This window comes from Trichechus manatus, unplaced genomic scaffold, assembly GCF_000243295.1.
Source record: "Trichechus manatus latirostris isolate Lorelei unplaced genomic scaffold, TriManLat1.0 scaffold00080, whole genome shotgun sequence".
NCBI lineage: Eukaryota > Metazoa > Chordata > Mammalia > Sirenia > Trichechidae > Trichechus > Trichechus manatus.
In genome coordinates this window covers 2,233,866-2,261,160 of record NW_004444016.1, presented here as the reverse complement: position 1 = coordinate 2,261,160, position 27,295 = coordinate 2,233,866, and the positions used below count along the sequence as shown (strand labels likewise).

At 43.8% G+C, this 27,295-nt stretch overlaps 1 protein-coding gene across 1 annotated transcript in view; it reads right to left on the bottom strand.

The window, feature by feature from the left end:
- TOM1L2 (target of myb1 like 2 membrane trafficking protein) overlaps window positions 1-27,295 on the bottom strand; it is a 169,696-nt gene that overhangs the window by 69,621 nt on the left and 72,780 nt on the right. Inside the window, exon 2 of the mRNA XM_004381009.2 lies at window positions 17,882-17,966. Coding sequence (XP_004381066.1) covers window positions 17,882-17,966 — 85 coding nt within the window. The remainder of the gene's footprint in view (window positions 1-17,881; window positions 17,967-27,295) is intronic.

Sequence of the window (27,295 nt, the reverse complement as noted above, 5' to 3'; positions counted from 1 at the left end):
TATGTGGTCTATTCTGGAGAATGTTCCATGTGCGTTAGAAAAGAAAGTATACTTGACTGCTGTTGGGTGGGTTGTTCAGTATATGTCCATGAGATCAAGTTGATTGATTGTAGCATTTAGATCTTTCATCTTCATTGCACTTCTTTCTGGATGTTCTGTTCTTCACTGAAAGTGGTGTGTTGAAGTCTCCTACTATTGTTGTGGAGCTGTCTTTTTCTCTTTTCAATGCTGTTAAGAGTTTGTTTTATGTATTTTGGAGCGCTGTCATTGGGTGCGTAAATATTTACTATAGTTATGTCCTCCTGGTGTATTGACCCTTTAATTATTATATAGTGTCCTTCCTTATCCTTTATGGTGGATTTTACTTTAAAGTCTATTTTGTCAGAGATTAATATTGCCACTCCTGCTGTTTTTTGAGTGTTGTTTGCTTGATACATTTTTTTCCATCCTTTGAGTTTTAGTTCGTTTGTGTCTTTAAGTCTAAGGTGTGTCTCCTGTAGGCAGCATATAGACAGATTGTGTTTTTTTTTTTTTGTCCATTCTGCCACTCTCTGTCTCTTTACTGGTGCATTTAGGCCATTTACATTTAGCATAATTACTGATAGGTATGATTTTAGTGCTGTCATTTTGATGTCTTTTTTTGTGTGTTGTTGACAGTTCCTTTGTTCCACTTAATTTTCTGTGCTAAGTTGTTTTTCTTTATGTATTTTCTTTTCATCTTTTTCATTGTTGTTGACTTTGTATTTGCTGAGTCTTTATGTTTTTCTTGTTTTTTATTTTGATGTGTAGGATTGTTAGCTTCCTTTGTCGTTACCTTATATTTACCCCTACTTTTCTAAGTTTAAACCAGTCTTTTATATAGCCTTGACTTCCTCTCCATATGAAAGATCTATGACTACATTTTTTAATCCCTCTTTTTTTTTTTTAATGTTGTCACCTTTTACATATTGATGTCTCTGTTTCCTATTTTCAATGTTTTAGCTTTGATTTATTTTTGTGACTTCCCTATCTGGGTTGATATCTGGTTGCTGTGTCCTGTGTTCTAGTCTTGGGTTGTTTTCTGATATTATTTTCTAACCAGAGGACTCCCTTTAGTATTTCTTGTAATTTTGGTTTTGTTTTTGCAAATTCCCTCAACTTCTGTTAATCTGGAAATGCCCTAACTTTGCCATCATATTTGAGAGACAGTTTTGCTGGATATATAATTCTTGGCTGGCAATTTCTTTTCCTTCAGGGCTTTATATATGTCATCCCATTGCCTTCTTGCCTGCATGGTTTCTGCTGACTAGTCCAAGCTTAGTCTTATTGACTCTCCTTTGTAGATGACTTTTCGTTTATCCCTAGCCGCTCTTAAAAATCTCTCTTTATCTTCAATTTTGGGAAGCTTGATTATAATATGTCTTGGTGACTTTCTTTTGGGATCTACCTATGTGTGGTTCGATGAGCATCTTGGATAGATATCTTCTCATCTTTCATGATATCAGGGAAGTTTTCTGCTGACAAATCTTCAACAGTTCTCTCTGTATTTTTTGTTATCCCCCCGCCCCATTCTGGTACTCCAATCACTCGTAGGTTATTCCTCTTGATAGAATCCCACATAATTCTTAGGGTTTCTGCATTTTTTTTAATCCTTTTATCTTATTGATCCTGCTTCTTATCCCTCATGAATTTAGACAACACTTTATGCTACATTACCTCTACTGATTCACTCCTGTTTGTTTGAACTAGCATATATATAAGTTATACACTGAGGCACTATTTGTCAATGCAAAAGACTGGGAACAGACTAAATGTCCATCAACAGGGAACAGGTTAGGGTAAATTATGGTATATCCACATGATGTAATACTATGCAGCTGTAAAAAAGAATAATGACACTACTTATGCACCAGTATAGGACACAAAGATCAGTGACTAAAGGAATATGCTGCACAGTGTGTCAGGTATGATACTCTTTGAGTCATAAAATGAAAAAACAAACTGGCACATAGGGCACATGCCAGTAGAAGGATGGAAAATTTTCTGGAAGGGGGTCTAAGAACCTGCTAACACTGGCCATTCTGAGGAGAGGACAGGGAGGCAAGTTTGTCACTGGATTGCCTTGTTGTATCACATTCAACTGTCATTTACTCAAAACAAGAACTAGCCCACTAGTGGGTGGCACATTGAGAAATTTTTTTTTTTCCAGAGAAACCACAAAGAGATGCGGAGGGAGAGCTCCGAATATTCTTAAATTTGAATATTCATTTTCTCCTGGGATCCAAAGAACCTCTCCCTTTTAAGTGGACAAACTCAAGTGAGCCTACTTAAAAGCTAAGGAGTCATGTGCTTGAGGTAATAGATCTTTGCTGATCCCAGAGGAAATCTTGCAGAATCATAGGCAGCCCCCAACTTACAAATGGGCCATGTTCAAAAGCTCATTCATGAATTGATTTTTTAGAACTCGAAATACATTCTTTTTTTCCTAAATTTTATTTATTTTGTTGTTGTTGTTGAGAATATACACAACAAAACATACACCAATTCAACAGTTTCAACATGTACAGTTTAGTGACACTGATTACATTATTCGAATTATACAACCATTCTCACCCTCCTTTTCTGAGTTATTCCTCCCTTATTAACATGAACTGTCTCCTAAGGTTCCTATCTAATCTTTTGCTTTGCTGTTGTCAATCTGATCCCATATAGATAGTTCTTAAAAGAGCATACTGCTGAAGACAGGCCTTTTTTTTACTAATTAAGCTAAACTATTGTTTGGTTTTAAAAAGACTTCAGGGGATATTTTAGATTTGATGTTTAAAGATTACCTCAGGGCAACAGTTTTGGGGTTCATGCACCCTCCATAGTTCCAGAGAGTCTAGAGTCCATGAGAAATTCTGTTCTGCATTTTCTCCCTTTTGATCAGGATTCTTCTATGGAATCTTAGATCAAAATGTTCAGTTTAATAGTAGCTGGGCACCATCTAGTTCTTCTGGGCTCATGGCAAAGGAGGCAGTTGTTCATGGAGGCAATTAGCCATACATTCCATATCTTTTTCCTACTCCTGACTCGCCTTCTTCCTGTGTTGTTCCAGGTGAATAGAGACAACTGTTGTGCCTTGGAGGGCCGCCTGCAAGCTTGTAAGACCCCAGGCATTACACAATGAACTACGAGGTAGAACAGAAGCATTAAACACGTTATTAGGCCAATTAACTGGGATGTCCCATGAGACCATGACCCTAAACCTCAACCAAGGATCCAAATCCCATGAGGTGTTTGGTTGTACATAAGCAGTCACAGCAGATACTCTTTTTTTTCCTTGCTGTTTTTGTAAACATATCTATTACACGACTTTTGCCAATTCAACTTTTTACAGGTGTACAACTTACTGACAGAAATTACATTAATCAGCTGTGCAACTACCCTTAATCAAGGTGATTTTTCCATCACCATTAACCTCCCTTTCCCCCTCCCTCCACCCCTGGTAACCACTAATAAACTTTGGTCTCTATACATTTGCCTTTTCTTGTCTTTTTATATAAGTGAGGTCATACAACATTTGCCCTTTTTTGACTGGCTTATTTTGCTCAGCATAATGTCTTCAAGCTCCATCTATACTGTAGCATGTATCAAGACTTCATTTTTCCTACTGGCTGAGTGGTATTCCATTGTATGTATGTACCACGTTTTGTTTATCCATACATCTGCTGATGGGCATTTAGGTTGTTACCACCTTTTGGCTATTGTGACTAGTGCTGCAATGAACACTGGTGTGCAAGTCTCCTTTTGAGTTTCTGCTTTCAAGTCTTTTGTGTACATTCCTAGGCGTGGAATTGCTGGGTCATATGGTACTTCTGTTTTTAGTTTTTTGAGGAACTGCCACACTGTTCTCCACAACAGCTGTGCCATTTTGCATTCCCACCAGCAATGGATAAGAGTTCCAATTTCCCCCACATCCTTGCCAACATTTGTTATTTTCTGTTTGTTTTTTTATCTTAGCCATCCTTGTGGGAGGGAAATAGTTATCTCATTGTGGTTTTGATTTACATCTCTCTGAAGGCTAATGATGCTGAGCATCTTTTCATGTGTTTGGTGGCCATTTGAACATCCTCTTTGGTGAAATGTCTATTCAACTCCTTTGTCCATTTTACGATTGGGTTATTTGTCTTTCTGTTGTTGTCTAAGTTTTATATATATTTTGGTTATTAGATTCTTGTCAGATATATGGTTTCCAAAGATACTCTCCCAGTAGGTAGCTTGTCTTTTCACTTTTTTGGTACAGTCTTTTGGTGAATGTTATGGACTGAACTGTGTTCCCCAAAAACATGTGTCAACTTGGCTAGGCCATGGTTCCCAGTAGTTTGTGGTTGTCCACCATTTTGTGATCTGATGTGATTATCCTGTGTGTTGTAAATCCTAACCTCTATTATGTTAATGAGGTAAAATTTTAATGAGACAGGACTCAGTTTATAGGATTGGGTTGTGTCTTGAGTCAATCTCTTTTGAGATATAAGAGAGAGAAGCGAGCAGAGAGGAGAGGGACCTCATTACTACCAAGAAAGAAGTGCTGGGAGCAGAGCGCGTCCTTTGGACCTGGGGTCCCTGTGCTGAGAAGCTCCTAGTCCCAGGGGAAGATTGATGACAAGTACCTTCCCCCAGAGCTGACAGAAAGAGAAAGGCTTCCCCTCGAGTTGGCGCCCTGAATTCAGACTTCTAGCCTCCTAAACTGTGAGAGAATAAATTTCTGTTTGTTAAAGCCATCTACTTGTGGTATTTCTGTTATAGCAGTACTACAGAACTAAGAAAATGAATAAAAGTTTTTAATTTTTATGAGCTCCCATTTGTTCGTCTTTTGCTGTTTGTGCTTTTGTTATTACATTAGATAATCCATTGTTGAAAGCTAGTGCTGACAGTGTTGACCCTGCTTTTTCTTCTAAGAATTTTATGGTTTTAGTTTGCACATTTAGGTCCTTAATCCATTTTGAATAATCAGAGAAGCTGGACTATATGAAGAAAAACACAGCATCAGGATTGGAGGAAGACTCTTTAACAACCTGCAATATGCAGATGACACAACCTTGCTTGCTGAAAGTGAAAAGGACTTGAATCACTTACTGATGAAGATCAACGACTACAGCTTTCAGTATGGATTACACCTTAAAATAAAGAATATAAAAATTCTTACAACTGGACCAATAAACAACATCATGATAAATGGAGAAAAGACTGAAGTAGTCAAGGATTTCATTTTACTTGGATCCACAATCAACACCCATGGAAGCAGCAGTCAAGGAATCAAACGATGCACTGCATCGGCAAATATGCTGCAAAAGACCTCTTTAAAGTGTTAAAAAGGAAAGATGTCCCTTTAAGGACTAAGGTGTGCTTTATCCAAGCCGTGGTGTTTTCAATCACCTCATATGCATGCGAAAGCTGGAAAATGAATAAAGAAGACGGAAGAAGAATTGATGACTTTGAATTATGGTATTGGCAAAGAATAGTGGACTACCAGAAGAACGAACAAATCTGTCTTGGAAGAAGTACAATCAGAATGCTCCTTAGAAGCAAGGATAGCAAGACTTTGACATACTTTGGACATGTTATCAGGAGGGACCAGTCCATGGAGAAGGACATCATGCTTGTTAAAGTAGAGCGTCAGCAAAAAAGAACTCTCAACAAGATGTATGACACAGCCGCTGCAACAATGGGCTCAAATGTAACAACGATCATGAAGATGGCGTAGGACCGGGTAGTGTTTTGTTCTGTTGTATGTAGGATCGCTGTGAGTCGGAACTGTCTTGATGGCACCTAACAACAACACAACAATAGTTTGCACATTTAAGTCCTTGATTCATTTTGAATTTGGTTTTGTGTATAGTGTGAGGCATGGATCCTGTTTCATTTTTCTGCATGTGGAAATCCAATTTTTCCAACACCATTTATTGAAGAGACTCTTCTTTCTCCATTGAATGGACTTAGCAACTCTTGTCCCAAGTCAGTTGACCATAGATGTGTGGGTTTACTTCTGGACTCCCAATTCTATCCCACTGGTCTATGCGTCTGTTGTTATACCAGTACCAGGCTCTTTTGATTACTGTAGTTGTATATTATGTTTTAAAATCAGGGAAGTGTGAGTCTTCCTATTTTGTTCTTTTCTTTCAACATTGTTTTAGCTATTAGGGGCCTCTTGCCATTCCATAGAAAGTTGAGGATTGGTTTTTCTATTTCTGTAAAGAAGGCTGTTGGAATTTTGATCAGGATTACACTGAACCTATAGATCACTTTGGGTAGAACTGATATCTTAATAATATTAAGTCTTCCAATCCATGAACATGGAACATTTTTCTATTTATTTAAGTCTTCTTTAATCTCTTTCAGCAGTGTTTTATGGTTTTCATTGTGTAAGTCCTTCATGTCCCTGGTTAGATTTATTCCTAGGTATTTTATTCTCCTAGATGCTACTGTAAATGGAATTGTTTCCCCAATTTCCCTTTCAGATTTCTCATTGCTGGTGTATAGAAACCCAACTGATTTTTGTTTGTTGAGCTTGTACCCTGCAACTTTGCTAAATTCCTCTATTAGCTCCAAAAGTTTTCTTGTGGACTCTTCAGGGTTTTCTATATATAGGATCATATCATCTGCGAAAAGAGATAATTTTATTTCTTCTTTTCCAATCTGGATACCTTTTATTTCTTGTCTTATTGCTCTGTCTAGGACTTCTAATACAATATTGAATAGAAGTGGTGAGAGTGGGCACCCATGTCTTGTTGCTGATTCCAGGGGGAAAACTCTCAGTTTTTCTCCATTAAGTATAATGTTGGTGGTTGGCTTTTCATATATACTCTGAATCATACTGAGGAATTTCTCTTCTATTTCAATCTTCTTTAGGGTTTTCATCAAGAATGGTGTTGGATTTTATCAAATGTTTTTTCCGCATCCATAGAGATGATCATGTGGTTCTTTCCCTTTGTTTTATTGATGTGATGTATTACGTTGATTGATTTTCTAATGTTAAACTGTCCCTGCATTCCTGGAAGAAATCCCACTTGGTCATGGTATATGACTATTTTAATATGCTGTTGGATTCTGTTCACTAGTATTTTGTTGAGGATTTTTGCATCCATATTCATAAGAGATATTGGCCTGCAGTTTTCTTTTCTTGTGGTGTCTTTGTCTGGTTTGGGTATCAGGGTTATGTTTACTTCATAGAATGAATTAGGGAGTATCCTTCCTATTCTATGTTTTGGAAGAGTTTAAACTGTATTGGTGTCAATTCTTCTCTACATGTTTGGTAGAATTCCCCAGTGAAGCCATCTGGTCCAGGACTTTTTTTTTGTTGGTAGGTTTTTGATCACTGTTTCAATCCCTTTACTTGTTTTGGAGCTGTTGAGATTTTCTGTTTCCTCTTGAGTCAGTTCAGGTAGGTTGTGTGCTTCTAAGAATTTGTCCATTTTATCTAGGTGTCATGGATTGAATTGTGTCCCCCAAAAATATCTGTCAACTTGGCTGAGTCATGACTCCCAGTATCATATGATTGTGTAATCTGATGTGATTTCCATATGTGTTGTAAACTCTATCACTATGACAAGGTTATATGTGATCTCCTTATGTGTTGTCAACTCTATCACTATGATGAGGTATACTGATGAGGTATACAAGATTGGATTGTGTCTTAATCCAATCTCGTTTGAGATATAAAAGAGACAACTGAACGGAGACACACGGAAACCTCACACCACCAAGAAAGCAGTTCTGGGAGCAGAGTGTGTCATTTGGACCCGGGGTTCCTGTGCTGAGATGTTCCCAGACCAAGGGAAGACTGATGCATCACAAGGACTTTCCTCCCGAGCTGACAGAGAGAGAAAGCCTTCTCCTGGAGCTGATGCCCTGAATTTGGGCTTGTAGCCTATTGGACTATGGGAGAATAAATTTCTCTTGTTAAAAGCCATCCACTTGTGGTATTTCTGTTAGAGCAGCACTAGATGACTGAGACACTAGGTTATTTAGTTTGTTGCCATACAGTTGTTCATAATATTCTGTCATGATTCTCTTTATTTCTATCAGGTCAGTTGTAATGTCCCCTCTTTCATTTTTTATTTTGGTTATTTGCATCTTTTCTTTTCTTTGTCATCTATGTAAAGGTTTGTCCATTTTATTGATCTTTTCAAAGAACCAACTTCTGGTTTTATTATTCTCTATTTTATCTATTTCTGATCAGATCTTTGTCATTTCCTTTCTTCTGGTAGGTTTATGCTGTTTGCTCTTTCTCTAGTTCCTGGAGTTGTCGAGTTAGGCTGTTAATTTGAGATCTTTCTCTTTTTTATGTAGGCATTTCTTGCTATAGGTTTTCCTCTAAGTACTGTCTTTGCTGCATCCCATAAGTTTTGGTATGTTGTGCTTTCATTTTCATTTGATTCTAAGAAATAATTGTTATTTCTCTTTTGATTTCTTCCCCGACCCACTGATAGTTTAATAGTGTTTTGTTTAATTTCCACATGTTGTGTATTTTCCAGGTTTTTTTCTTTGATTGATTTCTACTTCACTCCATTGTGGTCAGATAAAATACTTCATGTGATTTCAATCTTTTAAAATTTATAAAGACTTGCTTTGTGACCTAACATGTGGTCTCTTCTGAAGAATGATCCACGTGCAGTGGGGTAGAATGTATACCGTGCTGTTTTGGGGTGGAGTGTTCTATATATGTCTGTTAAATCTAGTTGGTTTATAGTGTCATTCAGATCCTCTGTTTCCCTGTTGATCTAGATGTTTTTTTTTTTAGATGTTCTGTCCAATATTGAAAGTGGTATATTGAAGTCTCCAACTATTATTATACTATCTATTTCTCCCTTCAATTCTATCCATGTTTGTTTTATATATTAAGTTGGGTACATGTATATTTACTTTGTCAAGTACTTTGTACTATAATGGCATATTCAAAGAACTGGAGTTAGAAAACAAAAGGGAAAAACATGCTTGGCATTTCTCAAGCTGAAAGAACTGAAGAAAAAATTCAAGCCTCAAGTTTCTAGAGTGAATGATTCTATGGGCAAAATACTGAACGGCGCAGGAAGCATCAAAAGAATATGGAAGGAATACACAGTTACATACCAAAAAGAATTGGTCAATGATCAGTCATTTCAGGAGGTAGCATATGATCAAGAACCAATGGTACTGAAGGAAGAAGTCCAAGCTACACTGAAGACACTGGCAAAAAACAAGGCTACAGGAATTGAAGGAATAACAATTGAGATGTTTCAACAAACGGATGCAGCGCTGGAGGTGCTTATTTGTCTATGCCAAGAAATTTGGAAGACAGCTACCTGGCCAACCAACTGGAAGAGATCCATATTTATGCCTATTCCAAACAAAGGTGATCCAACAGAATATGGAAATTATCGAACGATATCATTAATATCACACGCAAGTAAAATTTTGCTGAAGATCATTCAAAAGCAGTTGCAGCAGTACATCGACAGGGAACTGCCATAAATTCAAAAAGGATTCAGAAGAGGATGGGGAACCAGGGATATCATTTCTGATATCAGATGGATCCTAGCTGAAAGCAGAAAATACCAGAAAGATGTTTACCTGTGTTTCATTGACTATGCAAAGGCATTCAACTGTGTGGATCATAACAAATTATGGATAACACTATGAAGAATGAGAATTCCGAAACACTTAATTGCGCTCATAAGTAACCTGTACATAGACCAAGAAGCAGTCGTTCAAACAGAACAAGAGGATACTGTGTGGTTTAAAGTCAGGAAAGGTGTGTGTCAGGGTTGTATCCTTTCACCATACATATTCAATCTGTATGCTAAGCAAATAATTCAAGAAACTGGACTATATGAAGAAGATTGGGGCATCGGGATTGGAGGAAGACTCATTAACAACCTGTATTATGAGGATGACACAACTTAGCTTGCTGAAAGTGAAGAGGACTTGAAGTACTTTCTAATGAAGATCAAGGACTACAGCCTTCATATTATGCCTCAACATAAAGAAAACAAAAATCCTCACAACTGGACCAATAAGCAACATCACGATAAATGGAGAAAAGATTGAAGTTGTCAAGGATTTCATTTTACTTGGATCCACAATCAACGCCCATGGATGCAGCAGTCAGGAAATCAAAAGACATATTGCATTGGGAAAATCTGCTGCAAAAGGCCTCTTTAAAGCGTTAAAAAGGAAAGATGTCACTTTAAGGACTAAGGTGTGCCTGACCCAAACCATAGTGTTTTTAATCACCTCATATGCATGTGAAAGCTGGACAATGAATAAAGAAGACCAAAGAAGAATTGATGCCTTTGAATATGGTGTTGGCGAAGAATATTGAATATACCATGGACTGCCAAAAGAACGAACAAATCTGTCTTTGAAGAAGTACAGCCAGAATGCTCCTTAGAGGCAAGGATGCTGAGACTTCATCTCACAGACTTTGGACATGTTGTTAAGAGGGACCAGTTCCTGGAAAAGGACATCATGCTTGGTAAAGTACAGGGTCAGCGAAAGACAGGAAGACTACCAACAAGATGGGGTGACACAGTGGCTGCAGCAATGGGCTCAAGCATAACAATGATTATGAGGATGGCGCAGGACCAGGCAGTGTTTTGTTCGTTCGTACATAGGGTCGCCACGAGTCAGAACCGACTCAGTGGCACCTAATAACAACTAATATATATATATTTATGATTGTTAAATCTTCTTGATTAATTGACCCTTTTATCACTATATAATGTCCATATTTATCTCTTCTGATAGATTTTCTCTTAAAGTCTACTTTTTCTGATATTAAGAGTGCCACCTAGCTCCGTTTGGTTATTATCTACATGGCCTATTTTTTTCCATTCCTCCATTTTCAACCTATTCGTGTCCTTTGATTTAAGGTGTGTCTCTTGTAAACAGCATATAGTTGGACTATGTTTTTTCAATCCATCCTGCCACTCTCTGACTTCTGATTGGAGGAAATGCATTCTTCCTTAAATTCCTGTTACTGATATAAGATCCCCAGCCAGACTCACTAGCCCCCTCAGTGCCCCTATTATGTGCAGGCCCTGTGTCTAAGGTGTTATTTAAATTATTCTAACCCAGGATTCAACAAAATTATGGGACTAAGAGCTACCCTAAAACATAAATCCCCTGACCCTTAATGCCCCATAATCCTGTACTCTGGGGAGACCCAAGTCTGGCCACAGGCCAGCCCTTTATACTCCACAAGTGGGCTCCAGCCTTCCACCGATTGCCTGTTAATCTAGCTGGGTCTTTCCTAGGTTAAATGTTTATGATTTATTTACCAAATGAAAGAGTCCTTTCAGTTGTGTGTGAGAAGGCTAGGGGGAGGGGGAGACTCTGCCAGTCAGCACAATTTGGACAGAAATACCCAGGAGCAAGGCAAGGCTTCTGGAAGAAATAAAAAAATACCCATCATCTACTTCCTACTCCCAACTTGAAACATGGCTGCCCTGCAGGAATTTTTGGCTCCTAAATCAAAGGGAATAGGCCCCTGCCAAGTGTGTCTGCAGTATGGCTGCAGTTTCCAAACAGGGATGCTGATTTCTGCAAACGGGGCCTGACAGGCTCCAATGTGGGGACTGTTGTGGGCTTGCACTGGTGAAGATCAGTGGTGACTGGCTGGAGCAGGTATTAATTTCCTCCCTTTCAAAAGCTCTGCCAAGCCGTGGTCAGCCTGCCCTGCAGCTCCAGTCCCTCTCAATCCAGTCCTGCTCCTCCCTTCCCAAACTGCCACAAAGCAGAAGCTGGGCATGGCCTCCACGGCTGGGATCACTTGTGGCTTCCAGAGCATCAGCACACTCAGGGCTCTCCCCAGTGTGGGGTGATGGTGGCAGCAGGAATCAGAGAGTCAGCAGGTGCCAGGGGAGATGCAAAATGAAAATACATCCCTGGGAAGTATTGCTGGAGCGTGACTGGGTAAGCACAAACGCAAGCATTTATCTCTCTCCCTGGGGGAGACCCTTCTGAGAGGAGGATCAAAGTCATGCCAGAGGAATTGCAACATTTCCAGAAGCAGCAGCAGATTAGACAGAGCACAGCTGGAAGCTGAGGAAAGGGGAGAATCGAGATTCACGAGCCAAGATGAAGCACAGAAGAAAAGGACTGGGAGGAAATAACGTTATGTGCCGGCTCGAACGCCACGCAGCTCTCAGGTGAGGTCAGGCCCCTCACGCAGGGTCAGGCCCAGGCCAGGCTGCTGTGCCACCTTCAGCCTCATCTGCTAGTACCCTTCCTTAAAGTCCCCTCCCGCTCCAGACACACAAAACCTTCTTTCCAGCCCGTGTTATGCCTCCACACCTCAGCCTCTGTACCTTTTGTCCTTCAGCTCCAGAGTGGATGCTTCTAAGAAGCGTTCTCCTTACTAGCCCCCAGGAGGGCATGGACACCCCTCCTCTGGGCTCCCACATCATCCTAGATCAATTCACCAATCAGTCTCTTTCTGTCTCAGCTTTTATCCTGCTCCACTTTATCCATTTACTTCTCTATACCCTCCTCCAGCTTAGAAGTTGGAGCACAGACAATGATTCCACGAGCTGGGGAAGGTCCAGAGGTGGTCGTGAAAATGATCCAGGTCAGTGGATCCACATCAGAACTTTCTGGGAAGCGAAGACCAAATCCACATGCGTGTGCCCTAAGTAGGCAGGTCTGGGGTGAAGCCTGGTAGACAGGGTCTGTCTCAGTCATCTAGTGCTTCTCTAACAGAAATACCACAAGTGGATGGCTTCAACAAAGAGAAGTTTATTCTCTTACAGTCCAGTAGGCTACAAGTCCAAATTTAGGGCATCAACTCCAGGAGAAGGCTTTCTCTCTCTGTCGACTCTGGAGGAAGGTCCTGGTGATGCATCAGTCTTTCCTTGGTCTCGGAGCATCTCAGTGCAGGAACCTCATGTCCAAAGGACACACTCTGTTCCCGGCACTACTTTCTTGGTGGTATGAGGTTCCCATGTGTCTCTGCTCGCTTCTCTCTTTTATATCTCAGAAGAGATTGGATCAAGACACTATCTAATCTTGTAAACCTCATCAGCATAACCTCATCACAGTGACAGAATTTACGACACATAAGGAGATCACATATAACCTCATCAAAGTGATAGAGTTTACAACACATAAGGAAATCACATCAGATTACACAATCATACAATACTGGGAATCATGACCCAGCCAAGTTGACAGATATTTTTGGGGGACACAATTCAGTCCATGACAGGGTCTAAAACCCAGTGTTCCTGGCTAATGGCAAAGAATCCAGGGCATGAGGGACTGCCACTCAAGGCCTTCAGCACCAGAACTTCTCAGGCTGGAAGGACGATAAGCAGGAAGGTGAGCCCAGCCCTGGACATTAGGGAAAGCCCTGGGAGAGACCTGAGGTAGCGCATCAAATCTACATCCACCAGGACCACAGCCACCCAGAAGGAAGCTCTACATGAAAAGAAGGGCAGGCTGTGTTTCAGTGAAGGAGTCAGGCTTGCATCCTACATCTGCTGCTTCCTACTGTGCTGTGAGACCTTTCACAGATGACTCAGCATCTGGGCCTCAGTTTCCCCACTTAAAAATGCACTGTTGGGGGCTGCATGAGAGGATAAAGTCCAGCTCAGCCTGGCACCTGCTAAGTGCTCAGAGAATGGCAGATAGGCTCAGGGTGGTGAGCTACAGAGACCATTCCCCAAGGAGGACACCACAGAGAGTCCCGCAAGTAAGAGTTATGACAAAAGTCATGGACCGTGGAAGACTTTAAGGGATAAACAGCAAATCCATATACATAGTATGGACATACATATAGCCAGAAACTTTCTATATATTTACTCTTTTATCCTTACAACAATCCTATGAGATAGGGACTATTATTACCCTCTTTTATAAATAAGGAAACTGAGGCACAAGGAAATTAAGTAACTCACCTAAGGTCACAGAGCAAGTGAGTACTGGACTTAGGATGCCAGCCCCGGCCAATGGCGGCAGGTTCATGCCGCGCCCACTGCACTACACTTCCTATGCGCATGTTGCACACACTAGCCTCCAGCCTGTGGTACCCAGCTTCCTCCCTGCCTCCCCCACTTTAGCTGGTGGGTGCCCTTGTATCCTGCAAAACTCCACTTGGGTGTCACCTCCTCCAAGAAGCCTTTGCCACTGACCGACCAAGGCTGGCTGGCTGCCAGCAACCGAGTTTCTCTCTGGAGCTATATACAGTTTCAGTCTCTCAGAGTACTTGTCACGCATGTCAGGACAGTGTTTACATGCCTGCATTCCTCACCAGACTATAAGTTCCCTAGGGACTCCACTCATTATTTAACAAACACTTATCAAGAGCCAACCAAGTATGTCCTATGGTAGGTGCTGGGGATAAAATGGTGATAAAGCAGGTAGAATTCCTGCCTGCATGGTGCTCACAGTCCAGTCAGGGCTGAGGAGTGAGTGAGGCGCTACTAAGCATCATACAAATCCAAGTTTAGACTGTGAGAAGCATCGGTATAACACAGGATGTTAAGAGATCATATAACGGGGCACTTGTCCAAATTGGGAGAGGGTGTCAGGGCAATGAGACCCCACGAATGATGGGAACTGGGGGCGGGGAATGAAGGACCAGCAGGGACAAGCCTTGACGCAGGTGGGGGGTGAGGTTGAGGTTCCCAACAGTGAGCTGAACTTGTGGGGCTTGTTCTCCCACTTTGGGAACAGAGTTGACAGTCACCCCACAGTTGAGGCACGGACAGAAAATCCCCTGGGAATCACTAAAGTATTCTCACTTGAACATGCAGGGACACGAAGCTGGGACCACATTACAAGCAAGGTGTAACCACGCCTTCTGTGGTTGGAGAATTTGAAAAACTCAAGCAGATGGAAGACTCTTTGAAATGAGGAAGCTCCTGGGCTCCTGGCCTTCCTGCCCTTAGCCGTATAGCTATTTGAGCAATGCACCAAGAAAGAAGAGTTGTGACTGTATCTGTATACTCAGATTTGTAGAGCATTTCAAACCAGGTAGGGGAAGTGGGAAATTCAGGCAGTAGAAAGATCAATGGGGCTGCAGGGTGAGAACAAGGAGGGGCCCAGAGCAGGGCTGAAGGGGCCCGGGTTGACCATGCAGGTCTGGGGAGGCACTGAAGGCCTGCGATCACTGCAGCATTTTGAGGAATTTTGAGTGTTTAGAAGACACTTCTGGCTGCTGTGTGGAGAATGGCTGGGAAGGATGGGGCAAAGTAGTCACACCACCTCTGGGATATAGCCTGGCCTTTTGTGCACAAGCCCAGAAAGAAAGCTCTTTCCACCCCGACCTCACTGACCACTCCAGGCACTTCCTCTCCACACTCTCTCCCTCTCCATCCCAGACTGCTGTATCCCTCACCATGCTGGCCCTTTTCATGCCATCCTCTTCCTTCTATCCTTGAAGCCCTGGCCTGAAGCCAGCCCACCCGAAGGTATCCCCACCTGCCTTCTCCATTGGAGTTCCTCAGCACTGGGCACACACCTTGGTGAGCACAGCCTTATCTGGTCCTCCTCAGACAGAGCCCCAAGGACAGGCTAGCGCATTGATCTTGGCACCCTGGAGCCTGATAAACACTGGTGGTGTTCAATCAACGTTGTCTGGATGATTGGATAAATGAGTGGTGTCTTAGGTGGACAGGAGGAAGAAAGGAACCCAAGGAGATCTGAAGGAAGATGACCAGTCTGAGCCCAGTCCTTCCTTTATTAAAAAATGCAGTCCTCCAGTATTGACATGTAGTGGGGTTGTTAACCATTGTCGTAGGGCAATATGTGTACTGTTTATTGAGAAACTATTTTGTTCTGTAAACTTTCATCTAAAGTGAGAATAGCATCACAACTGGAAGAACGTAATTGATGTCACTGAATTGTACATGTAGAAACTTTTGAAATGGTGTATCTTTGGCTATGTATACTTCCACCAAAAAAAAAAAAAAAAGTCCTCCAAGGTTGAGAAGGGAGAGTGTTGACGTGTCATGGGGTTGTTAACCAATCGTGTCATGGGGTTGTTAACCAATCTCATAAAACAATACGTGTACTGACTGTTTAATAAACTATTTGTCCTGTAAACCTTCACCTAAAGTATACTAAAAAAAAAAATACAAAAAAACTGTAGTCCTCAACAACTAAGACTATTTGTGAAATCATATCTGTGTGCCAGGCACCAAGCTGACTACCCACATTTAGAGAGTAAAAATACACCATTGTTCACTGAAGATTCCCAAACTTGTATCTCCAGTGCAGTCCACATGCCACAAACTCCAGACTCATACATTCAATCATCTTGTCAGCATCTCTACCTGCAGGCTTAACAGGCATAGCAGATTTCATATGTTTTAACTGAACCTCTGATTTCCCCACCCCGGCTTCCTCTCCCATGGTCTTGTCCATCTCAGGAAAAGGCTGCTCCATTCTTGTAGCTGTTCAGGCCCCAAACCCTGGCATTATCCTTCATTCTTCTCTTTTCTCAGCCCCATAACACAAATCCCATTGGCTCTACCTTGTAAATAGATTTAGAACCTAAGCATTTTTCACTCTCTCCTCTACCATCGTAAGCCACCATCACCTCACACCTGGATTACTGTAATAACCTCCTAACTAGTTTCCCAGCTTCTGCTCTGGCTCTGCCCCCACCAGGCAATGCTGAACACAGCAGCCAGAGCGATCTTTTTAAAACGAAGGTTAGCTCATGCCACATCTCTGCTCAAATCCTCAGACGGATTCCCCCTCACCCAAAGGAAAAGCCGAAGTCCTTCCTATGCCCTCAGAGCCCTGCATTATCTGGGTCTCCGCAGCCTCGACCTCAGCTCTGTCACCTCCTTCCTTGCTCACTCTGCTCCAGCCCACTAGCCTCCTCGCTATTCCTCAAACACACCAGGTGCCCTGTGTCCCAGGACTTCTGTGCTTGCTGTTCCCGCTACTTGAAAGTTCCTCCCTCATGTAATCTTCATGCCTCACGCCTTCGTCTCTTTCAAGTCTTTGTTCAATGTCACCTTCTCAATGAGTCTTTCCTTGATTACTCACTCTACTGGAAATTATTAACTCTTGGCCTGTCCCCTCCTCTAAACTATCAGCTTCCCACGGGGAGGGGGCTTGTTGGTCTTGTTCACTGCTGTGTCTTCAGCACTTACAGTAGGGACCAGCACAAGGGAGTCTCGCAATAACTATTTGTGTACATGGCAAGGCTAGTAAGTGACAGCACCAAGAGGCAAATCCAGGGCTGCCCAAAGCCAAAGGTGTTTCCTCATCACTCTGGAGATGTTTAAGAGAACATGGCTACAGTAGATAAGTAAAGTTTTTATGGTGTGGGTAGAGGGATAAAGACAGATCGATTTGGAAGAAGTACAAATACAGTATAGATATAATGTAGAAAACGATATGGTAAAATAAAATAAAAACACAAGAAAAACAAGAACAGATGCAGCAGAGCTGGAATGCAAGGGAGCGACTGTGGGTAGCTGTATCCTCCATGCCATACATGTCCCCTTCTCCCTCCTCCCTGTCTTCCCACACCTGAGCATCCCTCTACAGACATGGCGGGGCTCTCTCCTGACTCCTAAGGCTCTGGTCCAGCAAACCATATGAGTGGAAGGGAGGCAGAGGCTGGGGAGGAGAGGGAGAAGAAAATGATGATTTGGCTGCTCAGATTAATGATCACTGGGGACTGAGTAACCAAGCAACTTCATTTCCACATGTGACTAAAATCAGGTCTATTAAAGAGGTCATCACAGATCTAATTCAAGAGTGGGACAGAAAGGGAAAGATAATTAAGAGTGTCAGTTTATTAAATACCAAAGTGAACAGATTAAAAAGAAAACACCTAACACCCTTAAGACTGACAGCTTTGAGCCATACCAAAGAGCTGACAGAGGCTTAGCAGGAGGAGGAGGTGGGGAGCAGCACATACCCTTCCTCTGTCTCGTTGATAATGTCGCAGATCTCCATGTTCAACGTCCAGTCCTCGCTTTGCAGGGAGCCATCTGTTGCCTTTTCTGTGAAATCAGAGAGAAAACTAGTTTACAATTCCCCTGGAATAAGGGCCCTGGCAGGAAGCAGGAAGAGGCCAGAACCACCACATTCTTCTGTAAGCAGATGGCCTGAGCCAACAGAACCATTCTGGGGTGCTGCTTTCACAACAGAACATGCAGAGAGAGACCGAGGCCTGAGGCCCAGTGTGATAACACTGTCATTCACTTACCAAACTCCGGGCTGAAAAGCTTATGACAGGCCTAAGCCATCAAAAATCACTCCAACCTGAAGCTGTTGTTTAAGAGCTCACAGACTCTGGGGCCAAACTACCTGGGTTAAATACATGCTCCAGAACCTACAGGGTTTCGAAGTGGATCATTCTGGTTGGAACCTCTGCTGAGAATTTGCATTTCTAACAAGTTCCCAGGAAGTTATACATCAGAATCACCTGGGGATCTTGTTAAAATGCAGATTCTGATTAAGTATATCTGAAGTGGAAATGCAAATTCTCAGCAGGGAACTTGTTAGAAATGCAAATTCTCAGCATGATTCAAACTGGAACAAATTGGTTCGAAGCCCTGAGCACCTACTAGCTGTGTGAGTTTGGGTAAGTTACTTGAGTGCCTTGGTTTTTGTAAACTAGTGACAATTGCAGTACTGACTGCATAGGGCTGTTCTGAAGACTGATGAGTTCGTAAACATATACACTTACTCCTCACTTATCAACTATCTCATTATCTGACATTTGACATTTACAACAACAGTAAAAAACCTACTAACCAATTATTTTGTGCATTAATGACATATCTGGCAATAATGAACGCAATGGTGTGAGGCAAGAGTAATGCTGCCTGTGATGGTTATGTGTCAACTTGGCTGGGCTATGATTCTCAGTGGTTTGGCAGTTATATAATGATGTAATTTGGCAGTTATATAATGATGTAATTTAGCAGTTATGTAATGTTGTAATTTGGCAGCTATGTAATGATGTAGTCGTCCTCCATTTTGTGATCTGATGTGGTCATCTTCCCTTTTCGCATAATGCCGATTTTCAAATAACGACCTGGTCTTTGGAACCTAACCATGTCGATAAGTGAGGAGTGGGTGTACAGCACTTGAATACAGCCTGGCCCATGATGCATGCTCAATAGGTATCTGCTGTCATCATTATTAAAAATCAGCTTCAGTAGTTACAAAACACATTCTGGATGATGGGCAGGGAAAGGGGAAGCACTTAATGAGCCACCACCAAGCACACAGTGCTGGGTGCTTCACATACATTACTGACTCCACAAAACGATCCCCTACACTTAAAAAGAAGAAAATGGAGGCTCAGAAAGGCTGGGTCACTTGGCCGAGATCACAGTCGAATTGGTGGCACCAATAATTGATCACAGGTCTGTCTGTCTGTCTCTAAAGCCTGGACATTTGCATGACACTGCCCACTTCCTAGCAAAACTGGAGTTCAGATCTGAAGTTGAGATCTTTGATAAATTCTAAATTTCCCCATCCTAACTGTACAATTCATGACAGGGTTAGCACCACCATTATAACTCACACTTCCACTGATACTTGAATAATAAAATAGATGACCTCCGTGTATGCTGGAAGTATACTTATTTTGGATTTCCTGGGTGGCACAAACAGTTAAGTGCTTGACTACTAGTTGAAAGGTTAGCAGTTCAAACCCACTCAAAGGCACCTCACAAGACAGGCCTGGCAATCTGCTTCTGAAAGGTCACAGCCTTAAAAAGCCCTATGGGACAGTTGTACTCTACACACATAGGGTTGCCATGAGTTGGAATCAACTTGATGGCAAAACAACAATAACAACATACTTATTTTACAGGATGTAACTATGAAGATGTGACACTGCTTTTTACAGAACATACTAGGACTCACACATCCAAGCAAAAGGTGTACTTATAAGCTATGACAACATAGGTACTCCAAAATATAGCTATTGCTGAAAATGTTTGTTGAACAGCCTTTAGTATGCATAAAAAGGCTCCACTGTTTTAACCATGCCTCATTTTTTACCAGAGGATATATCCCTAACTTTTTCATCCACTTTTCCATAAACAAAAGACTTATGACTGCCTTGAAAAAGCAAAAGTCCTCAGATGGGATGGTCTGGGAGGTACAGAGGCAGTATTTGGTATCTGCCTACAAGACGAGAAAAGTGCAAGGTGGTGGTGGGGCGAACGGGAGGCCACAGAGGCTGTTAAGAGCAGGACTTCAAACCAGTTCATTTTGGTTCTAACCTCTGCTCAGAATTTGTATTTCTAACAAGTTTGATGTTGATGCTGCTGGTTAGGGACCAATTCTGAGAACCACTAGCAGAGCAGTGATTCTCCAAATTTATTATACATAAGAATCATCTGGGGATCTTGTTAAAATGTAGATTCTGGTTCAGTATATCTGGGGTGGAAATGCAAATTCTTGGCATGGGTTTGAACCAAAACGAACCACCAGTTCAAAGCCCTGGTTAAGAGCCAATTGGCCCCAGAGACTATCTGAGCCATCCTCACAGCTGTTCCCTACACATGGAAAGAGAGGTTCATTTGATTTAAGCTGCAAAGCCAGGAAGTAGCATACCGGGCCTATAAGGCAGAGTAAAGCTACCTGGGGATGTGAGAGGCATGCTAGGAGGCTGGGGGCAGTGGCAGGCACCCAGGAGAAGAAAAGGCTGAGGACAGAGGCTCCAGGAAGGCTGGTGGGGCACACGCACTAGTCTCAGCCTTCCCACAATGGGCACTGGCAGTTAGTGGGCTCCCGCTGCCCATGGGTTTCACCCAGAGGCAGAGTAGGCCCACCTCTGGAAGAGTGCAGGAAAGTTCCTGAGCGGGACAGGCTTGAGGGTAGAATGATCTACCACTCCTACTCACTGCTCTTTCTGCCACGCTCAGCTATCTCTGAACACCCTTCCCTTCAAGCTGACCACTCAGAAAAGGTCACTTACTGCCGGAGGTCACTTCTGACCGTAGGGGGCATGGCTGCAGCCTCCTCAGGAGGAAGCAGACTCTGAAGGCAGCAGCTCTGCCTGTGGGCCTGGGCCTGTGACCCTTCTGTGCCAGCACGTGGAGATGCCAGCCGGCCAAAGGGCCATCCATGACTGTCAACCCTTCAAAGAACAACCATGGCCCAGAATCTCATGAGGAATAGCGCTCCACCATTGCACTTTGCTAGGGCCACAGGGACATTGTCTTGGGAGTCTTAATAGAGGAAATATTAAATCAATGAAACCTCATTTCCAAGTTCAGTTTAGCAGCAGAATCCAGTAACCTTATATTTACCCTCTCCCTCCTCTAATAATGTCGGGAAGGTGTTCAAAGGCATGGTAACTTATCCTTAGGGTCAGCACATTCTATTCAATTATGGGGTTCTAAGTATTCAACCTAAAAGACATCTACTCATTTTGATTATAAAGAACCAGCCCAAAAAGAACATTTCTGTCTTTTCATTTTGCTGAAAATGTCATAAAAACATAGCTGTGGATATCTGGCTAAAACAGATGAGGGAAGTGAGGCTAACAGTGGAGCTCAAATCAGCTCTTATTTTTCTCTTCATAAATGAATTCTCAGCAAATGGGAACAAAATTGTATCTGATTGTCCCCAGAACTGAGGCCACTCTGTGCGGGCTCCCTCACTTGCTCCTGTCTCTAGGCCAGACGAAAGCAAAGTTCCATCTCATTTCTGTTGTCCCGTAAATCGTCAAATGCCGGTGCAACAGCAGAAACACAATGATCTAGGGAGCGATGGGGCCAGTCATTCCCACCAGCCAGCCCTTGGGATGGATAACAGTCAAAACACCAGTGACCCTGTTGCCAAGCACTAACCTTTCAGAGGTCTCCAGTGATATGCTAACAGGAAGGGGCAGGGCCGCCTGGGCGGGGCAGCCAGGGATTAGACCATGCAGCCCTTCTGAGCAGCCGTCCCTGAGCGGCCCGGTTCCAGAGCAATCAGATACAGCTCACATTAAAGCTTCAGCGAGAGAGCACCATGTCACCCTGCCTTTGTCACCAAGGCACTTCCTCCATTCAGAAAAGGCTGCCTCCTGCCTGGGGTGCGGCCTGGGCCAAGCTGCCCTACAGCCTCAACACTGGCAGCAATGAGCATGCTCCTGGCCAGGGCTTTTCTGCCCTCCTGCCCGCCCCTCCTGCAGTCTGGACTCCAAGGTGGTACTGCTGGGTGGGGCCTCACAATTCAGTGGTTTGGATTCTCAGGTGCTGCTTTCTGCACTTTGATGTTATATTCAGTGACTTCAGAAGCAACTGGCACCAGGAGGCAAAGGAGGGCTGGTGTTAGCATTTTGCATTCAGCAACATCTTTCTCTAAAAAAAATGGAGGAGAAAACAGCCAAATTATCTACCTCCTGGATAATCAAGAGTGTGAGTAGGAGTCTAGAGATGCCAGCACAAGGGAACGGCCTTCAGCGTCACTCTGTGACAGGTGTAAAGGAAGAAGAAAGAGGTTTCGATGGGCAGGAAGCTCATCTAATAATATGCCCCAATAAAGTGAGATGAACCTTCTGAATCCCTCTATTTTATCGAGGCAGGTTGGCATCTACAAGTCAGGTGGAAAGAAAAATCAATCTTGACATTCTACACAGAACCATTATTGCCTTTTGCTTCAGAATCCCAAGCTGCTCTGTGAATGTTAATTGCAGATGCTCCCCTTTCCACTGGAGAGGCAAGAGAATGAATTTCAAGTACTCATCCCTATTTTACAGGATGTCCTTTTCTGGGACAGCTGTCCCACTCCTCCCTCCTTCCCCTTAAAGGGAAGATCACAGGTCCATCAGAAGGACAGGTACACACACTACCATCTAACCAGCCTGCAGGCTGCTCTATGGCTGTGCTGTCTGTGACCTTAAGGCTAGGTAAAACCACATGGCCCCAGTGCCGTTCACTAGTGTTGACAAGGCCTGAGACGTGCTTGCACTGTCCTTGGAGCTAAGGAAAGCGGGTGGTGAGACCTGCCTTTCAAGGCCAGGATAGCAGAGGCAGCAGAGAGGCGATCAGTACTGCCCAGCCCAGCGCAAGCAGAGCATGCTGGGTGGCTTTGACACCTGCGGCCTAGCGCCACAGAATTGGGAAGGACATCCATGGCCTGGGCAGGCAGGGTACCCCACTGCACTGTGACAGACAACAGCATGCCTTGGCAAGCAGAGCACACAGGATGAGCAGACAACCCAGAACAAACCATCTGCAGAGAGCCTTGGGAGAGGGCAGGATGTCAAACAGTGGTTCCCAACCTGGTTGCACATTCGAATCACCCGGGAAGCTTTTAAGATATATTAATGCATGCGTCCCACCCCATACATTTAAATCAAAATCAGGCATGCTTTAAAAGCTCCCCAGGTGAGTCTAATGTACAGCCAGGGTTGAGAACCATGCACTAAAGGCAAGATCCTAACGTAGCCATTCATTTGACACAGGTGTAGCGTTCATCTACCATGTGCCTGACACTGGGACACAGAGGGAGAGGGAGCCAGGTGACCCTGGTTCAAGTCCTGGCTCTGCCACTGCTGGTCCTGAGATCCTGGACGACTCCCTTTTCCTCTCTGGGACTCAGGTTCCCTGAGGAATGGGTCCAGTGGCCTCTGAACTGGCCTATGTATACTTTTACAAACTCCAGTCATACCCCATGAGAGCACACAGAGCTAGGGAAGACCCACTTTTCCACAGAAAAGTAGGGTACCTGTTGGAGGGCAAAAGCAGGAACCACATCAGGATTGGGGTACTTTGCAAGCCAAGGGGCCTCCTCTCTTTGCTTCCAGCCCTGAGGACATCACCTCAGACTCCTCTGGTGGAGAGCCCTCCCGGCTTCACTCCAGCCCCCCAATGCCAAACTCTCCATGCTTAGCCCCAGTACCAGCTCCTCAGCAAGCCTCCTCTGCTCCCACACCCGGAGCAGCCCTCTGAAGGGCTCCAGCACCTGCTGCTTCAGCCCATGAACAACTGTGCTCTGAAGACTGTTCTCCTGGTGTTCTGAGAGTCCTGCAAATCTCACTAGCTTAAGCGCCTTGAGTACATGCTTGGCTAAACTTTCAGCTACTTGAAGGCAGGGACACCTTCATGTTCTCAAGGCATAAACCTGATCTCACGCTGACAAGGACCCTTTAGAAGTAAACCGATGCTTGCAAACCCTTCTGAGTTCCCTGGATGATAGGTGGTGGGCAATTTGGCACCATTAGAGCAGGGCTCCCATCTGCGCCTGCCTTCTCCCTTTGACTTGGAAGCAGGAGAGATGGACAGCACAGCAGTAGGAATGAGCAGGGGTTATGCTAATTAGTGTGACCCCCCCACCCCCAGGCCAGTAACACAACCTCTCCAAGACTTTCCCTCATCTGTACAATGGGATAATAACGCACCTTGATCACAGTTATTGTTAAGAGTAAATTCAATAACGCACTTAAAGCACTAGACAGAGCCGCACACAGTCATATTCCTCCACAGGCCAGGCCAGCCACTCATTTTACAATTTCGACAGCTTCTGAAAGGGTTCAGCCAACACGTCCCCCTCCACCTCAGTCAGCATCCTCAAGTCACCACTGCCACCTATAGGTAAACAGCCATCCACAAGCTATGCCCACCAGATTCAACACCTTGAATCCTGCAGTATCCCCAGCCTTTCTAGTTTCTGAGCGGGAGCGCTCCATGTCTGGAAGCATAAGGGGCTCCCCTTCCAGAAGGAAGCCCCCAAATTTGGCTTGGCCCACCTGCAGAGTGAAGGAGGGAGCCAGGCACAATTTCCTTAAGAATCCAAATGTCGAAACTCCAAAGAGGTTTTAGAAACTATCCAGTAAAGCAATTCTACATGAGTCACTCAAAACAGATGTTTTATCAGAGCCACATCTTCTGGACCTCTGGAAATGGGGCTGGGAGAGGGCATATTTTGTTGCTAGCTCCCCCTAGGCAGCTTGTTGCCCTTAAAGCTACCATTCAACCACTGATCTCAAGTATTCACGAAAATTACACTCATTCCTTCAAAAATAAAGAGGGAGAATGAAAACAAATGTTTTCCAAGCACAACACTCAACACTCTGTATGGGCAGGTCCTCGGCTACATGTATCATCTTACTTAACATTCCTCTCCCCTCTCCAGGTGGGGTATCCCCATTCTAACAGGTGAAGCAAATGAAGGCCAGAGAGGTGAAGAGTCCCACAACTCACAGCAAAGAAGGGCAGCACTGCCAACCCCATGCCCAGATGTTCCTGGCTGGCCAGGCCTTGGATCCCAACACACCCCCAGAGGGTGGTGGGGGCAAAGTGGAAGATTCCTAACCACTAGACCCTAGCCTTTGGAGCCCCAGATGAGCCTACCCTTCTAACTCTAAAGGGGAAGGCTAAAGACCCTGGGGTAAGAGGTATGTGAGGGAGTGCAGGTGAGAGGATCAAGTTAAATGAGCTGCTAGATCAAATTTTTTCCTCTTCTTTTTTTTAAAGTTTTTGTTTTGAAATAATTTTCAATTCACTGAAAGGTTGCAAAGACATCACAGAGGTTCCCTGTGTGCCCTTTACCCAGTTTCCCTAATGTTAACATCTTACATAACCATGGTATATGGTATGCTTTTGGTTTTAGTCAAAACTAAAAAATCAGCAGTGATACGGTACTATTAATGAAACTCCAGATTTATTTGGATTTCTCCAGTTTTTCCACTAATGTCCTTTTTTTTGTTCAGGATCCAACCCAGAATACCATACTGCCTTTATTTTCCCTCTCTTTTTAATCTTCTATTTTCTTTCAATATTGACAAACTCACAAAATCACCAACTTACTCTCCTGTCTGGAGCTCTGTTCTAAAGGGCAGAGCTGTGGAAGCCACAATCCCACCCCCTAGCCTAATTAGGACACCACATTCTCCCACTACCCAAACAAAAGAGCCCTTCAGGCCAGTCAAACAGAGAAAATAGAAGCTTGTTAGCTGCACAGGCCGGAGGCTGCTGATCCAAGTTCTATTTTAACTAGAATTCCCTTGAGGGGGACCCACAGATTTAAAATGCATTTGGGGGTAAGTGCCGTAAAAGCCAAGCCACAGGTCTGATGTATTCCCTTCTTTGTATTTAATGGAATAATCTACATGCGCAGTAAATGAGTGTTGGAGAAGAGTCTGGAAGAGACAGATTTAGGGGTGGGATGGAAATTGAGAAAAGTGGGAGACGGGGCCTCTGCAGGAGCCAATCACGGGCCAGGACGACATGGCAGGTTGTCCCTGCCCAGCCTGCCGCTCTTTAACCTAGGCAGGTGGGCAGGTTTACTAAGAAGATAAAAGATCCTCTGGGCCTCAGTGAGTTGAGCCCTGGTGGAGCAGTGTTTAAGCGCTCGACTGATAACCAAAAGGTCGGTGGTTTGAACCCACCAGCTGCTGCTAGGGAGAAAGATGTGGCAGTCTGCTTCCGTAAAGATTACAGCCTTGGAAACCCTGGGAACAGTTCTCCTCTGTCCTATGAGGTCACTGTGAGTCGGAATCAACTGGATGGCAGTGGGTTTGGTTTGGGGGCCTCGGTGTTCAGGTTAGAGCCTCTGCATCTGAACAGAGTGGGCAGTGCACAGGCATCCACACGCACTATTTTCCCTCTTCCAGTGCAGTCTGTTTTGCACCAATTTCTTCCCTAAAGGGCCTCTCAGGGGCTATCTGCCTTGCCTACCTGCCCACCAGTGTCACCAGCACTCTCAGTGAGAATCTCAGTACTGCTGAGAGAGGAAAGGAGGTGCCCCTGCACATTTCCCAGTGCGGCTGGCATTGGTACCAGCCCTTGTTCTAGCTGCCCTTGATGACCGAGGTACACCTCAAGAGGAGACAGTGGAATGTCATTCCTTGGGAGGCTGGATATGCAAACCATCCAAAGACTTTCCAGTTCAATAAAAAAACCGAGTGGCTCCCCCTGCCAGGCACTGTGCTGGGCAGGACAGAACGTAAGCAAGACAGAGCCCTGCCCTCAAGGAGCTCACCAGGCAAGAAGCCTGCAATCACAGCTTGGACACCTTGGGAAGAGTCATAATAGGAGCGTGTGAGAAAAAGAGAGGCTTATGGGTCAAAAGATGAGGGAGTTAGTCATTATGCTGAAGAGGGGAGAGGAGGAGCCTGTGAAAGGGAAGGAAAGGAGCTAAAATTTTAGTTGGGCCTTGAAAAGTGGCAGAGCAAGAATTTGGAACAGGGTCATGGGGGAGCATTACTGGCAGCTGAAAGGCATAAGCAAAGCCCTGAAGGCTCCAGGGTCCAGACCTCAGCACAGGGTTGTGGTGGCAACAGGGAAGACCAATCAACAGGCTTATTAGAAAGATGAACTAAGGTGTCTACAAGATTGTTTTTGTAATCTGGTCAACTAATAAGCAGTAACTGCTT